We start from the raw sequence: 16,714 nt of genomic DNA on the forward strand, positions 1-16,714 counted from the left end.
CCCCCCCCCCCCCCCCCCCCCCCTGACAGAAAGGAGCAGAAAAAAACCGACAGAACCACAAAGGGGAGGACAAGGAACAGGGGCCCTGCTGGCGCGCGGCATGTCCGGTAGTGGATCATACAGGCAATCAACGCCAGACAAAAGCATCATTGGGTCACCCGCGTGACGATGTAACCAGGGGTGGTTATGTTTAGGGTGGCTGGCTAATCCATTTCCGGCAGTCTTCTAGAAAATATGCCAATCTCCGGCGCCCGGCTTGGCTGTGGAAGGATGATCCGTTCGCGGTTCCTTTTTTCCTTTTGTTTCTGTTGTGTCTCAATCATTCCTTATGATGATTGTCGGTCAACGGCAAAGAAAGACGGGAAACGAATATTAACATCTGATTGGTAGAAAGCATAAAAATATAACTAAAATAAAAAGACAAAGGAAAGAATCGATAAAATTACAGATGAGTGCTAGGCATGGATAACCCTGGGAGCCACCCTCAGTCGGCAGCATGGAAAGAAGAAATCCGGCTCCATCGGTCAAACAAAGCAAGGCCGTGACAGTTTTAACTATTGGATCCTACTGTAGCACAAGCTTTTGGTAAGTCAAAAGAAAAGGTGCCAGACATGAGGAATACCATGCGAACAAGCACTTGCATTTACAGGCATTCACAGTACCAGTAGTAAAAGTCCTGAGAAAGTTTTCGGATGTCGCCCGAGAGGGTAATTACTCCGCTGACAAGGACCTGGGATCTGGGATTGATTGAATTGGATCTTTCTAGATGAGCTCAGAAAAAAGACGGCCGGCGGTGGGGGGGTTGTTGACAGTATCCCCGAGCCCATTGAAAGGCAAAAGTAATGTATACAGGCATGTAGGCTAGCTCATGAATCATGATTGGTTCTCAATTTTTTTTTTCCTTCTTTCTTTTCTTTTCCTAAGTCGTTGAGAAAATAATGTTTACTATTTGCTGACAGGCGGCGCTAGAGAAAAAAAGGTAGGAAAGATCGAAAGTCAAAAAAGAAGAAGAAGGTGAAGAAGAAAAAGACTAGGTCATGCTCGAGACTGAAGCTTGTCGGTTCGGAATGCAAACGCTGAATACGTAAAATACGTTACGTGTCAGTCATACATACAGATGAGGCAACGAACGAACTGGGTTGCGCAACGTGGGCTGTGGTCGGTCTGTCTGTCTTTGCTCAATCGCTCCCTACCTGGATGGTTCGTTCATTGACAATCTGTCAAGAAAACTCCCAGGTAGGCCAAAGCAAGTCAATCAACGTACCGAGTACGGAGCTTGGGAGGTATAGAACATTCTACATTCTACAGTATGCAAGTTGGGCGAGCTAATCAAAATTTCTTAGCCATCTACTGTATGATGTGCTAGATCGACACATTGAGACCCACCAAGTCTCCAAGACTAATGCTTGGTCAATGGGAGGCTGCAAAGAAGCCTCCTGTGCTTACTGTGATACAGTAAGTTTTATTATTATTATTATTATTTTTTTTTAAAAAAAAATTCACGAAGTAAAAAAGAGAAACAGTGTGACGATAGGTGTCCAAGTTGTCTTGAGACGCCGCATTTTCTTGGCCCATTCGGAAACATTGAGAGTGTGTGTCCATGTAACCCTCCGTAACCTACGATGCCGATCCCTTTTATCCGCCACAACTCGATTGGGTTTCGTTGGTCTGCAGGACTAATCTTATAATGTGTGGCCCGATATAGCGACGGACGTGAATGGTCCTTTCGGATGGGAGCAATACGGTATTACGCCTCAAGGCCCCAAATTTTTTTTTTTTTTTGGGATGGCTTGCGTTGCTTTGGTGTCTGCATGTTTTGTTTGACACAAAATCTGCTGTGTGTTCTACCCCTCTCCTTGGTGCTTTGGATGATGACATCCATCCATTGCTCTGCAGACCCTTGCCTTATTTCCGGAGGAACCGGCCATAGTGATGTGGTAGCAATCATGCTATTCTGTGTAATTGCTTGCCATGATATCCACAAACTGCAATTGCCGGCAGGAAGATACCCGTCGTATCGTAGCCGCATTCCATGACATCGGTTTTTAATCAGGCCATCTTGAATTCAATTTGCACGAAATGGTCAATTTCTTACGTAGTATCACCGATTGAGACGGCAGGTGGAGAGATTTCCGCGCCTAGCGGATTTACAGGTTGGGCTACCCTGGATGGCGCAAACGCCGGGGACACGCGACCAGAGCTACCTACCTACCTACTATGAGTATGAAAGTATTGACGAAAAAAAAGGAAGAAAAAAAGGGACACAGACTTGACAGAGCACAGTCTGAATAGCTAAGAGAAATCGGACAAGAAAATGCTACGAGCCAGCACAGCCAGTCAAAGTCGGCGCGTGTTTAATTAGGCAATAAGCGTCATTGTCGACGTGCAACCAGTAGTAGCGTTGCACACACACATGGTGCTTTGTCCACTGGGGCTCACATGCCCCCTCGTACAAATGGCCACAGAGAAAGAGAGACAAATAAAAAAAAAAAAGAAAAAGAAAAAGAAAAAGAAAAACGAGATTGTTCGGTCGGCCGGGCGACGTCCGCATCCATTGCCTTACCCATCCATCATAATTATCTGTCTCGGTTGTTGTTCTCCTCTCTCTTTGACCTCTGTGGCGACATCAATATATCTATCTGCACATCTCAACTGGGGAGGTGCCACCTGGAGAGGGGCAGCCTCCTAGACTTGATTCGGCAATATCGCATGAAATGCCATGGAACAATTCTAGCGTGCTTCTAGCGGCTTGCTCGCCTCCCTGCAGCTGACCCACTCGTCTCGGGTCAGCAATTCCATTCCATCTTTTTCTTTCTTACTCTCAGCACGCACAGATCTGGCCAAGGCGGCAGGCAAAGTCGTAGTTCAAACAAAGGCGCGTATTGGGCCGCGACAAAACATCGTTACCCCCGAGAAGGAGGGGCCGCAGAAGGGGCGATCGAAAACGATCAAATGACAAGTTTGAATGAATGAGAATCAAGTAAGGTAAGGCTAGGCTAATTGTCGCAAGGAATCCCTAATTACCATATCCTAGCGGACAGAGAATAATACGTACAGTATTACTGTATTCCAAGTGGCTGTGCGGTGCGGCCGCAGCAGGGAAAAGGTCCCTACAAACTGACGTTCGCCTCGGCTTACGGCGAGGCGAGGGGCGGCGAGTCCAGGCAACCGCGGCCATGGAAGGCTGGTCCACCTGGTGATAGCGATTCCCCAACATAGTATCGTACATGATCGATCTCATTGCTCTTTTAATTGATTGAATGACTGCGTATCGCAAGAGGATGAACTACTAACCTAGTCAGACTCCCCGAGCTGAATCAACTCGACACTGCCCCGCCGCGACACGGAGTTTGTTTACTTTAATTTTGCCCTCTCTTTTTTTTGGTTTTTTTTACCCACTTGTTTCTTTCTATCTTTCAAATCCCTACCTAAGAGGTGCGCGTGACTTCGCCCCCATTTCGTCTGAAGGAGAAAAAAAAAAGAACAGGGGACTGTGAGCCAAAAAGGTATCAGCGGCTGAGTTTTCGGGAATTTCATTGAGGAAAAATAACAGGGCAAAAGACAAACACGCCAGACACGAGAGTGAGGCAGAGGTGTTAAAAAAAAAAAAAAAAAAAAAAAAAAAAAAAAAAAAGGAAAAAGAAAGGTGGTAGCGTAAATGGACCAGTCCCCGCTCCAATACTGCATTTCCAAACTTGCGTACATAGGTACAATGTACACAGTCGCGGGCAGTGTGCACTAGCGTCCTATCGGGATTTGCTGTTATGTTGGGCGCCCCTCCTTTCGCCAGCTGGTAGCGACATTCAGGTGCTCAGCCTGACCAATGATGGCAGTCAGGCGCGAAAACAGCTATGAAGAGGTGGGGTCCAGTGAAAGGAGGCGAAAGGGGGTCGTTCGTCTTGTACCTGCCGACAAGGAAAACAATAAAATAGAATAATAAAATCTCAGAGGGTGAGCTCAGAAGATGGTGTGGTCATGTCATTTCTGGGTTGCTTTTTATGTTCTTTTGTTTTTGTTTTTTTACTCATCACATTTTCCGTTCAATGTCGGAAGTTTGACCACTGGTTGGTCGTTGTGCTGGCTAGTAAATCACGATACAAGCCTGCAACGGTGGTGCTAAGGCGAGCCTTTCATTTTGCATCTTGCAGCCTACATTACACTAGGACAAGGCGGATGTTTTTTTTTCTTTCAAAGGTGACATCCTTGACCTGGGGGTCATCGTATGGAAAATAATCACGATCAGGTAGGAATAAAATGCGAAATAAGAAAAACAACATACATGTAACATACTGGTAGTACGGTAGATCAATCGGAATTCCAACGGCCAAGGTGTTTTCTAGAAAACAAGGAAATGCACGCCACTTCTCGTCTGTTTTGGATCAACATGGCTTGCCCTGGGCGTCTTTGTCTTACTGTCTAATTAACCGCATTGCATACGTAGTCGCATAATCTCTGCCCGACCGATCATACTATGTTTGATTCTGTCTCGTTTTGCTATCCGTGCCTACCTAAGGTACCTGAATGCAAGAAAATTACAAGTTTGGCGACCAAATAAGAATAATATAATAGTAAATTGCAATCATGTACCTACCGTACCACTAAAATGGGCGCCTTGGGGATCGACAAGTGCCCAGCGTCGCCTCTTTATGTGACGACTAGTCTGCAGCTGCAGCAGGTGCATCGGCCAAGGCTGCTTCGGGTTGCCGCTAAGCAAAGGCCGGATGGCGTTGTGGGCCCCACACCCAAGAGTCTTCTCCCGTCCTTCGAGAAACTCTAAAGATTACCTGATCCCCCCTTCCAAGCATCGCCCCAGATCTTTCCCTCCTTTCACAAGGACCACCCTTTTCTCAATCAGGTCCTCATGCCCAGTTGTCCAACGTCAGTCCTGGACAGAATTCATGCCCAAGAGTCATTCATTCTCGATCTGCTTTTTGTCAAGCCTGCAGCCCCTAGCATCATTATTCTTACCCTAGGTAGGCTTTACTCATCAGATCCCCTTTTATCAATTGTGATCGCTTTACCGACTGCCAACGCGGCTACACCATCATCTATCTTCTTGACTGGTTAGCTGGGGTTTTTTTTTTCTCAAATTTTCTCAATTTTATTTCATTTACTTCATTTACTTGTTTGTTTTATTTTATTTTTCTCGCTCCCCCTTATTTGGAGAACTGTTTCCTTCTCCTCCTCCAAGTCAATCACCCGACCGACTTCTTCATACGCGACGACGACAGGCAAAGATTCAGTCTGCCCTGGCCCCAATTGCTGTTCGGTGAAGCATTTCAGCCACTTGCTACACGATCCCTACCCGACACGGCATCGCCGCAATCGGTCAATCCGTCCCGGCCGTTGCTCAATTTATTACAACGGGAAACTCGCATTTCTTTTTTGACTGTCGCGATATCAGCCCGTCCACTCGGATTATCGCCAAGACCGCCACCGCTGCTCATTTTTCAGAACAGGCAGCACACAGCATCGGCCACTTGCACTCGATATTCAGTTGGCATTTTCTGGGCCTCGGTATTGAACTGAACAACTTGGCCTGCTAGAAAGTTGCGTTCATTGCACGACAACGCTCTACTTCGCGCTCCCTGAGCGTTCGATTTACTCTAGAAAGTCTGGTGACTTGTCTTCGCACACTTCCCACGAATGGCATAACAACCTGTCCCCGAGCTACATACATCTCGCTCGCTTCCTTCATTCGCACAGGTTTGACTGGGCTCCGAGCTCCCGGCTTTGTGCAAGAATACTCTACCCCATGACGACAACCCTGGAGGGGTTACAGAAGATGAAAAGGTCCAGGCGACGCACAAACTCGCCCACTTACCTCAGTCCCTCGCCTAGTCCGAGGAGCACCTCTCCTGTTACCAGTCCCAAAACATCAACCCGAGAAGGTGTCGCTTTCAAAATGTCATCGAGCTCGCGGCCATGCTCCATGGCCGCACTAGCGCCTACGCTACAGGAAATTCTTGCCAACAAGGCTCCTCCGCCATGCACATTGAGTGCTTTTATGGCATATCTTTCCCAAAATCACTGCCTCGAGACGCTGGAATTTACAATGGAAGCGGAGCGCTACCGCACCGCCTATCATCAACTAGCAGGGGATGAGACGAACTGGTCCCGAGACGCCAGTGATCACCTTTGCGGGCATTGGCAAAAGCTGATCAACGCCTACATAACACCTTGTGGACCTCGCGAGGTGAATCTTCCTGGGCCTGTTCGGGATCGCCTGCTGCGGCTGCCTTGCTCCTCAACACCCCCTAGCCCCTCAGAACTGGATGAGGCTGTGCGGATAGTATACGAGCTGATGAACGACTCAGTGCTTCTTCCCTTTATCGAGTCGATGCACCTTTCCGAGTATGACCAGGATATGCGCCAAGGGCGTGCAAAACTTCGAATCTCCCGGGATCCCTCCAAGTCTTCTTTAGAAGAATCTAGTCGGCCTCCCAAGGTTTCTTTACTGCCGCAGTTGCACATTGGACGAAAAGCAGAACACGGAGTACGATCCTCTTCGTCGTCGTCCACCGACGCCGTAGAGAGAGACGGTGTCTCCGATGACAATGTTAACTCCCCGACGGCTGGGGATCCCTTAACGCCGCCCACCACTCCTCCAACCTCGGATTGGGGTTTTAGTGCATCATCACCAGGTGGTTTGCAAAGGGCCATCAGTATACACAACAACGGGTGGAAGCGAATGAGTGCCAGGTTGGGACTGGGAAAGAAGTCCAACGGAAGAAAGCAACGTGGTAATACCTCAGACGCTCCCACTGCGAGCTCCTCAGACACCGACGTGCACATGAGTGATGCTCATCCCTCACCAGCATTACAACAAACCAGCTATAGCCACGACAACCTATTATGAAGTTCAGAGGTCATGTCGCTACCGACACACAGTACAACAAATATTGCATCTTCGCCAAAACCATTGCTGATCCATTCACCGGCCCTTGAACTTGACGCAGTTGATCCCAGCGCCAAGGGTCTCGGCATTCACGGCAATCATTCCCACGAGTCCATGCAGGGGTTCGACAGCCAGGAGAAAGTACCAGTCACATGGGAGGAGCCCCATCCTGGTCAGCTGCTGACACTTCCGCATGCTGATGAAGAAGCGTGGGATGCAGGAAGCCGTGTCGATCTGAACCGAAGCAATATGGATAGTGCTGTGTTTAGGGGCGATATGACCGCAAATCTGAGAATTTTGCAGCAGACGAGACTGGCCGCAGAAAACACATATTTCTGTCGTCACATCTCGCGGGCTAAGAGAAGCAGGTGTGGAGCTGTGCTTCATTCTTCTGTATCTGCGTGCGATACTGTCCCTACAAATGGGGATCATTCTGGCGCTTTGCCAAGTCCTAGCAGGGTAGTGCATTCTCCTACACTCCCGATCTCGACTGAGGGTGAAGCAAGTGTTACTCGGTCACCGTACGATACTGATGATGACCAATCGACGATCAAGGAGGTCACGTCGCCGGTATCTCCGCAGCTACGAATGACCGACTTCTCTAAATACATCGACATGGATGTTGATGAAGACGAGGCCCAGGACCCCGCTACCATAGTCAGCTCTGGCGAAATGTCGCCGATCGTTGTTGCGGTCGACGACGCCTACGGTTGGGAAGCCGAGCTGAACCGTCGTGCTACTGGTAACAGTAACGTTAGGCACTTGTCGGATTGTCATTACAAACAATCCTGCGTGCCGAAGCGTGGCATCCTGCATCGTTTCTTCAGCATCGGCCACGCATGAAGCAGTCATTTATTTGCTCAATGATCTGCGGTGGCTATGCATATTCTATACCGGAAATTTCTGAACATATCTTTGACGGCGTTTTGAGGCAATTTGCCAATGGCCCATGATTGCATGAAGCGGCATAAGTTACGACATCAACACAACAGTATAGAGAAAAATGGCGGCAGAGTCGCGGCAAAGCCAGCGACAAAATCATGCCGAGTTCACTACAAGGGTGGGCGTTTGGGGTTGATCAAGAAGAGGCAACCATCATGTGGCTGATAGAATTTCATGGCTGCAGTTGGACCTCTTCTATTTTCTCTTTTTTTTTCTTTTTTTTTTTTTTTTGTTCTCTTTTTTTCTTCGTTGAAATACATGGCATGGATTACAAAACATAAAGATGAACGAAGCGACTGCATTGCTTGGCGTTAAGTCCTGTCATTTGACGGTTGGCGGATTAGTATCTATGCGGCATTGACTCTTACTATGTTATTTAAAGACACAACAGACGTACAGCCACATAAACAGATATCCTGAACACATATGCGATTCGCCTGAGATTACAAAAAACCACTGGGACCTACCTAGCTAGAAGTTTGCACGCGTCCTAGTATACGCTCTTTCAAGTGACGCACGACAGACAACACGCACACTATCCTGGAGATGCAATCAGGGGTTACAAATCCCCTGATGTTGCCCTTTCGCACCTTCAAAAGAGCGACGTCATAGGCGCGCACCACTGGCTGGCTTTTGAGTCGGGAGCAGATGACGGCAGGTCAACTCGTATCACGGCAATGGTTTGGTTGGACAAGAAGAGAAACATAATGACAACATCATAAACAATCCGGATCATTATCGTATTCGTCATGGCATCACGTCCTGCCATCCCAATAAGCAGCGAATAGAAGAGAGAGAGGGGGGGAATTGACAGAATATCAGACGATCGTGATAAGATCACATCTATGGCAACCCTGCGTGCGTTTTCAACTTTTTTGCAGTTGTAGCACCTGCTCCTGCTGCTCTCGAGTCTCATCTTGGTCTCTTCTCGGGGAGGGGCGCCCATTCTTTTTTCATTTTTTTTTTCATGTTCCTTGCGGGACTCAAATGCAGCTTGCAGTCACTGCTGAGAAGAGACCAAAAGGCGAGGCGAATGGAGGGTGTGCATGAGACCAAGGGACTGGATTCCACAACAGAGCATCACAAGGGGGCCCGGACGCATTTGCCATTTCCGTCGCCAGTCTCATTGGATCAGACTAAAAAAAAAAAAAAAAAAAAAAAAAGTCCTGGCCGGAAATATCAATTTCACGGGGATGGGGACTTGGGCAGAGAAAGAATACTTGGATTGAAAATCAATACTGCCTCCATTCTCCAATGCCCATTTTGCGATATCCAGAAACAAGACCACAACATACAGCCGCCAACCTTTAACTCCAACCCTTCGCTACAGAATAAAAAAAGACCACCGTTGTGAAAGAATAAGTATATATCCCCCCTCCAAAGTCCGGTATGGCGATGCGGGGTCTGAGATATGTGCGAGCTGATGCAGGCCAAAATATAATTATATCATACAAACGAACAATAATTTCTGGTGAGTTGGGACGGGAGGGCTAAGACTGAAAATAGGAAGAAATAGGTCCCGTTTGTCAACAAATCGCAGAGTAAGATGGTAAAATTCCCACCTGACCAAGAGACCCTTGGTGCGAGCATGGTTCTTCTACAGCTCCTCCACCGGCTTGTCATGTCTGGTGTACATCTTGTACTCAAGCGAAGTCGACAGATCAATCTTGCCCTGCTCGATCTCCTTACGAGTGACGGTTAGGAGAGGCTTGGGAAGACCCATAGACTCAAGGAATTTGACAGCTGAGACAGACATGCTTGTTAGTAAGTTCTCAAACGGGCATAATAGTTATTTTTTTGGCTATAAATGATAGGGCAGCAGCGTCAGGTAAGTTTACTTACTCTCTTTCCACTCAAACTCCTGCCGCCTCTTGTCCCACTTGAGCTCCTCGGTCATGATGTCAATGACCTTTGGCAGCACCTCAAGCGTGGCCTGGGCGTTCAGGAAAGCCAATCTCGTGCGGCGGGCCACTACGTCGATGGCAGATTGCGCGTACTCGTGGCGCACGGCATACCTGACCTCGCCGTCCACAAAGGGGTAGAGCTCGTGGATGCGCTCGCCGCGTGCGGGGAAGCGCTTGTCGGTGACCTTGCTCAGAGCCGCAACTGTCCAGGCGCGATCTCCATAGCTCTCTGTCAGGTGCTTGGCGACGTCGGTCTCGACGCCAAAGTGCTGGATAACATGGATAAACAAGTTCTTGCCAAAGCCGTGGGCTCCAATGAGTCGGACCTTGTGGGTCTGGCAGGAGCCATCGAGGTCGGCGCCGTCATCAATCTGCTCAGTTCCGGACACGCGCGGCGCATTAACGACGCGGCCAGGCTTGAGCTTGAACTCGGCAATGGCGGCGTCGACGCACTCCTCAGCCATCTGGCGGTATGTAGTCCATTTGCCGCCGGCGCAGGTGACCAGTCCCGATGGCGAGATGTCTACAAGGTGGTTGCGAACAATGGCCTCGGTGTTCTTGGCCTTGGGATCCTTGACCAAGGGGCGCAGACCAGCCCACGCAGCGAGGACATCGCCACGGCGGACGGTGATATCTGGAGACAGGTAATGGCGGATCTCGTTGAGGATCCACTCAATCGACTTCTCGTCAGGGATGGGGTCCTTGACGATCGTGGAGGGGTCATCGGTAGTTCCGGCGATGGTGTTGCCCTGCCATGGGAGAAAGAAAACGACGCGGCCGTCAGAGGTCTGCGGGTCAATCAGGCCCATATTAGCCGGACTGTAAAAGCCCGGAAGGACAATGTGTACGCCAGCCGCCGGAGCGACAATCTCCTGGACCGACGAGTCATCGAGCTTGCGGATACCGTCGGAGAAGGGACCGGTGCAGTTGACAACGCAGCGTGCGCGAATATTAACCTCGGGAGCAGGCTTTCCATCCCTGGCGGGAACCAGGTCCTTGGCAGTTGCGCCACACAGCCTTCCGTTGGCATCCTTGGTAAGAGACGTGACCTCCATGTGGTTGACGACAGTGGCTCCATACAGCGCAGCCGTCATGGCGATGGAGACGTTCATGCGTGAGTCGTTGTGTGCGCCATCGTAGTAAACCAGAGCACCGACAAGGCCCTCCTTCTTCAGCATGGGGAAAGCGTCAAGCGCCTTGCTGCGGGTGAGAAAATACGAGCTCTCAATTCCTTCGCTCCCGGCAAGGAAGTCGTAGAATTTGGTTCCAGCCCAGTAGTAAGGCACCTTCCACCACTTGTCCAGCGGAAGCATAATGGGTAGCCATGAACTCAGATGTGGAGCAGTCTGTAGGAAGTACTTGCGCTCTTTCAAGGCCTCCTTGACCAGCTCATATTGTGAATAGTCAAGCTCCCAAACAGCCTTTTCGAGGTATCGCACGCCGCCGTGAACGAGCTTGGTGCTCTTGCTGCTGGTACCGGCAGCAAAGTCATCGCGCTCCACCAAGGCAACCTTGAGTCCACGTGTAGCGGCATCGAGGGCCACACCGGCACCCGTGGCTCCACCACCTATGACAAGCATGTCATAGACGCCCTCTTCTTGGTCGGCGGCTTTGGGGTCAGAGCTCCGTTGCAGAGTGGCAATCTGCTCCTCACGCGATTTCGTGCGCGGAAACCTTGGTAGTTTAAAGGTGCCATCGGCGCCGTAGGTTGGTGGCGGAACAGCCGGGTCTTCAAAGCCCGGGATATTTCGTGGGCGATAGGCGTATAGGACGAGGCCACCACCGAGGGCCGTGATGGCCGTCGGGGCTGCCAGGCGCCGCAGTATGCTCCCGCGAGCAAACCTGGACATGGTGGACTATTCTCAAGGTAGGGATTCAAAGAATGAATCTTTGTTTTTTTTTGCGGGTTTACCCCAAAGAATATTTTGCGCGACTCGCGCGTGTCACACCTGAAGCGTCGTAGGTGAGTGAGTGTGAGTGATAGTGAGTGATACTGTAAACCCAGGCTTATTTTATTTCACCGATCGTGGGGTTTGGCGGAATCCCAAACAGACGGCTCTGGAAATTTGTCTTTTGTTGCCCTTCACTGGAACGATTTACCGTGGCCAGTCAGTCAACTTCTCTTGGAAGTAAGATGGGTGATTTTTTTCCCGCTGCTTTTTGTTTGGCCGATAATATGCGATCCCTCCAAAGGGCTGAAACAAACGAGCCTTCTTTGCTAATCTATGACTTGTCCCCTTTGGCGATTGAAAAGGGAAAAGAAAAAGCGAAAAAAAAGAAGAAAAAAAGACCAGGATCCAATAGAGCAGAAAGAAGAATAAAAAAAAGAAGAGATAAATTAATAAATAAAAGTAAAAGAAATATGTCTTCGCGAAACCCCAAGAAAGGTGGTTGGTTGGTGTGTGCAGCTGCAGTAGAAATGCAATAGGCAAAAGGACAAAGTTGAATCGGGAAAAAGGAGTGCGAGCTTACCTTAAGCTAGAAGCTTGCCCGAGCTTGAAGGTCACGCCGGGGCGTTGGTCGCAAGAGACAATGAATGACGCTAAAGTGGAGGGCTTTAGTGGAACAAGTCTCCACCGAATTGCAGTGGAGGTGAAAGGTGGCCAGCCTGATATTGAATTCTGTTGACCAGAAGGTTGTTCTAGGTTCTAGTCTAGACTAGGGACTTGTTTAGCTTTACCACGTACATTAGGCCTATTTAGCACTGGGTAGACGGGAAAGCTACAAGCACAAAGCGCGCACAAAGAGGTGAGAGAAAAAAAGAAAAAAGAAAGTAGAAAAATTAATAGCTGCCATAGGTGCGTATGTACTGTATGTAGAATCTGTCTACACATGAGCAAGCGGGGGTCCCGTCGGATGCGAAAAGCCTTGCAACATGCCAAGACTGAATCCATAAAACTTATTTCATTATCACCAAGTCTTTGTCCCTCGGCTTGCGCCAACTACCCCGATACTCATTGCTTCATATTCTCCTTAGCATGTCTGCTTACCTGTAGAATTCAGTGCGTTAGGCCTTCTAGCGCATTGCCAGCAGATGCAAGCGCTATACTTGCCCTGGCACTTAGGGCCTACGTGGTACTTGCCCCCCAAGCACATGGCGCAGTCGGCACCCAGTTTTCCCACCAATGAGAGATCCGAATTGAACACCGTGGGGGTACAACACACCAGGAAGAGCTCTCGACATGATTTCCATCGTCAGCCAGTTTATTTTCTTTTCCCCTTTGCTTATCTATCTAGATATAACTACTTTTTCGTACATTTTTTTCTGGTTCTGTATTGTTTTCTTATTAAACATAGTAAAGTTTTATACAAGATACGGATACTTAAAAATAAAAAAAGACCGATCGCATATCGACGGTCATCAATACTTCCGCATCGTGAATAGTTCGTCAACAAAAGTGCTTATATCCCTGGCAGCCTCAACAATCGACCCATTTGACCCGTCGTCCACACTACCATTACTGGCCAAACTCCTCGCTCCTCCACTGTCGCCTCTTGTGTGCCCACTCCGTGGAGAAGCGAGAGGCGTCATCTCCACCACGTCTCCGTGCGATTTGCTGCTGCTGCCGCCGCCATTGCCATTGTTATTACTGGGTGGAACTGATGCGGATGCTGTTGCCGCCGCCGCTCGTGCTGCCGCTACGGAGCAACAGCTTCTCCTGGCCACCCGATGATCATCATTATCATCATCTTGGAGTGACACCGGGGCACCCCCGTGCCGCCCGCATTTCCCACATGTGGGCAGGCTAAGAGCTGTAACCCCAGTAATTGCCCCGTTCGTCTCCCCGACTGAGCCGTGCGATGATGTCGCCCTGATGTCTCCGATACTGTTCGATCGGTCGCCGGCACCGCGCCATAAGCTCAATGATGAATTCGAACGCTTCGACGCCATCCCGGAAGAAGATACCGAAGAAACCCTCTCCGGGATTCCAGCTGAGCCTAAATTCGGGACGCTGTCACCACGCTCGACATCTCGGGATACCGGTTCTACTTTCCGCCAGTGCGTCCACATGGTAAGCTTCTTTTCCGGCTTGTTCGGTGTCGCTGGCCGACTATTGCCTGGAGGTGTTATCTCGATAGCCATCTCGGATTGATCATCTTTCCTGGGTGACTCTAGCTTGGTGTACTTGTTGCGACTTGATTGCTTCAGTCTGTTGTTCTCTTGAGCAATCAGGTGGTCAATCAGAGGCGCGATCTGGCGGCGCACACTCTGGGCAAAGGCCGCCTGATGAGGCGAGCCCTTGTATGATATCTGCTGCACCCTGAAGAGACCCAGAGGAACTAGTTCGCATCTGCTGTGGTCAGAGAGCTTGTGAGAGGTAGGTATGACGATACGAAGGGCGATCATGGTGGCCGTCCTTGCTATGTTGGTTCCTGGTAGTGGACTGGAGGGAACCTCAACGACTTTTGACGTGACCATGGCCTCGGCCAGCACGGGGTCGTCGACCCAGCCTCGCAGCGTCCGGAGTGCGTCGGCCAATTTCTCTGCAAAGGCCGATGTGTCCTTGGCTGATGGGATACCGCCATTCCTGAGGACGTGCAGCATGGCGTTGATGCTCATGCGGTCCAGCTGTGCCAGAAACACCTTCTCCGACTCTTCTAAGCCCTCAACTCCTTCCATTGCCACAGATGGGAGAAGATTGGTTGCTCCCTTCCTAGCCATGACGTCGAACTCGACCACTCCCGACTGTGAACGGATCCCAAAAAGTCCAAGATGCACCCCAGGCTCAAGCATCCTGTCTTGTTCTGTTTGCAGGGCCATATTCCGCAGCTTAACCTCGAGCTCTCGTGTCCTGATTTGCATCTTGGTACTGATGTTGTTGCTGACTTGGTGCAGCTCCGCAAATCTAAACCCAGCGGCCTCTAAAGCTTCCATATCGCTGTTGGACTGTATTTTCCGGACCAAGAACAGTAATGAACCCCGAGGTGCATCGTGACCGACTTCGACCCGGAACCTGAAACCTTTCTCGGCAAGACCTACATCAGCTGGATTTCTTGTAGCGTCGTCGCGAAGGCCAAGGCTGTCGTTCTTTGGAGGACCCAATGGCGCGCCCCCAGTGTTTAGTATCTCATCCCAAAGCACACCGAGATCCTCCAGGTTGATCTTGAGTCGGGCGGCTAAAGTTGCAGCCGTGACACAAAACAGTTCGCGAACGATATTGTCGTAATCTTGAACGGGTTCGTGCTGGCCAGTCACCAGTTGGATTCCTCCCTTGGCTGTACCATCTCGGGAGAGCTGAGCAAGGTGAGTCGACATTCCTTCCATCAAAGGGGCGACGCAAGGCCAGTTCCTCGATACTTGGTACATCCAGTGAAATAACGGGTGTGCGTTGCTGAGCCCATCACGTGGGGTCTTTTCGAAAAATGAATCCGTGATCTTCTCGCAGGGCAAAAGACCGTCACGATTTACCAATACTCGGCCTTGGTCGTCAAAGATAGCCGCCGCGAGCTGAACCTTCTGAGCGCGACTTGCATACCTCTTCATGATGTATGCTAGGTATATCGCCATTGCTCCCATCAAGATGCTGGCACCCACCGCCTTTGGCAAATCGAGGGTTTATCAGCCTTGTTATCCCCATCGTCAGGGAAGATCAAGCTTGAGTGGCGGTAACTTACAAGGCAGATGACTATTATGACAGTAGTGTTACGGTCCAGCTCACCATTGGTGCTGTCTCTCAATGCTATCAGGCGGTAGTGAGTACCGCCCGATGCGCACCAATGCATGCCCGACACGGCACCGGCCAAGATGATCTCGGAAATGGTGCGTTTCCACCAGGCACTCGTCCACGTGGCCCGAAAGACAAAGAAGATAGCCAAGGCGACACTGCTGGCAACGACAGCGATAATAGCTGCTGCAATGACATTTCCGAGATCATACTCGCACGAGTAGTTGGAGATGCTGGCGTTTCCCAGATAATGCATACCACAGATGGCCAACCCAGCCAGCGTACCACCGACGCCGATTCGCCACCATGAAACGCGGTCTTTTGTTCCAGTTGCGACGAATGCTGCCAGCAAGACAAAGATGGGAACGAACAACGACAGCACCGTGAAGCTGCTCGAGTAGGAGATCTGAAGCTGACTCTCCCCGTCGGCTATAATGATTGAACGGTTGCCGATATAGTGCTATGTCGAAGGGGCCAGTAAGTCAGTCTCGCTGTGAATCAAACTTGGAGGAAGGGAAATATGCTAGGATAGGAGTTTATCGTTCAAAAATTTCACTCACCATTGACCAGATGGCCACGCCACCCATCGATATTGCCGCGCCGACGAGGAGCACATTGTTGAGCTTCCCATTCTGGGCTGTGCGGCGCTGGATGAGCTCCAAGGTCGTCGCGGCGCCAATGAGACTTACGACAAAGCTCAGAGCAATGAAGCCGCCCTCGTAGGACCAGGGAACCAGCTGACCATGCCACTTATCCAGGAGCACTTGGCTGCCCGGTGTTGTGTCGTTTGCAGACATCATCATGGACAGAAGGACGCAATGGACATGGGAGATAAGTGAGCGCGACGAATATCACAGACCAAGTCTGCAAGTGTCAGCGCGTCCCTTCAGGTCGTATGATAAGTCGTATGACGAACAACGACGGGCTGGTCGAGGTTTGTGGAGAAGATTGCAAGTAGGGCCGTGGGGAAGGCGGATGGACAATGACGATCCAAGAGATTCCGCGCCGACCTTGGCAAGACTCGTAAAAGCCGGCAATAGCGAAAGATGGGTGGTCCGCCGAACATGTATAGGCAGGAACTACCGACAGTAGCGGCATGACGGTTTGACTGTCAACGCCTTCGCCATTGCTTCTTCGCCTGGCCCCCCAGCCAGTGGAAGCCCCCCTATTCCGGGCAAGTGTAGGTAAATTTTGCTTTGTTGACGCAAATGGCCTTTTGCTTACAAAAATTAGCGGCAGCCGCCGGCAGCACTCTTCTTCTTTTTTTTTTTTTTTTTTTTTTTTTTTTTTTTTTTTTTTTCTTT

The 16,714-nt window shown here is 50.0% G+C and overlaps 4 protein-coding genes across 4 annotated transcripts; 1 reads left to right on the plus strand and 3 right to left on the minus strand.

Moving 5' to 3' along the window:
* Positions 1–2,553: 2,553 nt before the first annotated feature.
* PgNI_09684 (uncharacterized protein) lies at positions 2,554–3,124 on the minus strand (the record flags this gene model as incomplete). Its single annotated transcript, XM_031129666.1, has 2 exons — positions 2,554–2,761; positions 3,056–3,124. Coding segments are annotated over 2 exons (195 nt in total), but the record flags the coding sequence as incomplete, so codon positions are not given.
* A 2,631-nt stretch (positions 3,125–5,755) lies between these two features.
* Positions 5,756–7,741, plus strand: PgNI_09685 (uncharacterized protein; the record flags this gene model as incomplete). Its single annotated transcript, XM_031129667.1, has 2 exons — positions 5,756–6,797; positions 6,867–7,741. 2 exons carry the CDS (start codon positions 5,756–5,758, stop codon positions 7,739–7,741), a joined length of 1,917 nt encoding a protein of 638 aa, XP_030978098.1.
* A 1,264-nt stretch (positions 7,742–9,005) lies between these two features.
* Positions 9,006–12,001, minus strand: PgNI_09686 (uncharacterized protein). Its single transcript, XM_031129668.1, has 2 exons — positions 9,683–12,001; positions 9,006–9,583 (listed from the first exon to the last, which is right to left on the minus strand). The coding sequence occupies exons 1-2, from the start codon at positions 11,592–11,594 to the stop codon at positions 9,438–9,440; spliced, it is 2,058 nt and encodes a 685-aa protein (XP_030977457.1). The 5' UTR covers positions 11,595–12,001; the 3' UTR covers positions 9,006–9,437.
* Positions 12,002–13,105: 1,104 nt separating this feature from the next.
* PgNI_09687 (uncharacterized protein) lies at positions 13,106–16,210 on the minus strand (the record flags this gene model as incomplete). Its single annotated transcript, XM_031129669.1, has 3 exons — positions 13,106–15,283; positions 15,361–15,870; positions 15,971–16,210. The coding sequence occupies 3 exons, from the start codon at positions 16,208–16,210 to the stop codon at positions 13,106–13,108; spliced, it is 2,928 nt and encodes a 975-aa protein (XP_030977458.1).
* Positions 16,211–16,714: the final 504 nt, after the last annotated feature.

Source organism: Pyricularia grisea (assembly GCF_004355905.1).
Source record: "Pyricularia grisea strain NI907 chromosome Unknown Pyricularia_grisea_NI907_Scaffold_7, whole genome shotgun sequence".
Classification (NCBI taxonomy): Eukaryota; Fungi; Ascomycota; class Sordariomycetes; order Magnaporthales; family Pyriculariaceae; genus Pyricularia; species Pyricularia grisea.

Bases quoted from the DNA above. Each gene is read 5' to 3' on its own strand.
- PgNI_09686 (XM_031129668.1), bottom strand. From the start codon at position 11,594: ATGTCCAGGTTTGCTCGCGGGAGCATACTGCGGCGCCTGGCAGCCCCG. The intron at 9,584-9,682 runs GTAAGTAAACTT...TGTCTGTCTCAG, and splicing joins GGAGTTTGAGTGGAAAGAGA to CTGTCAAATTCCTTGAGTCT.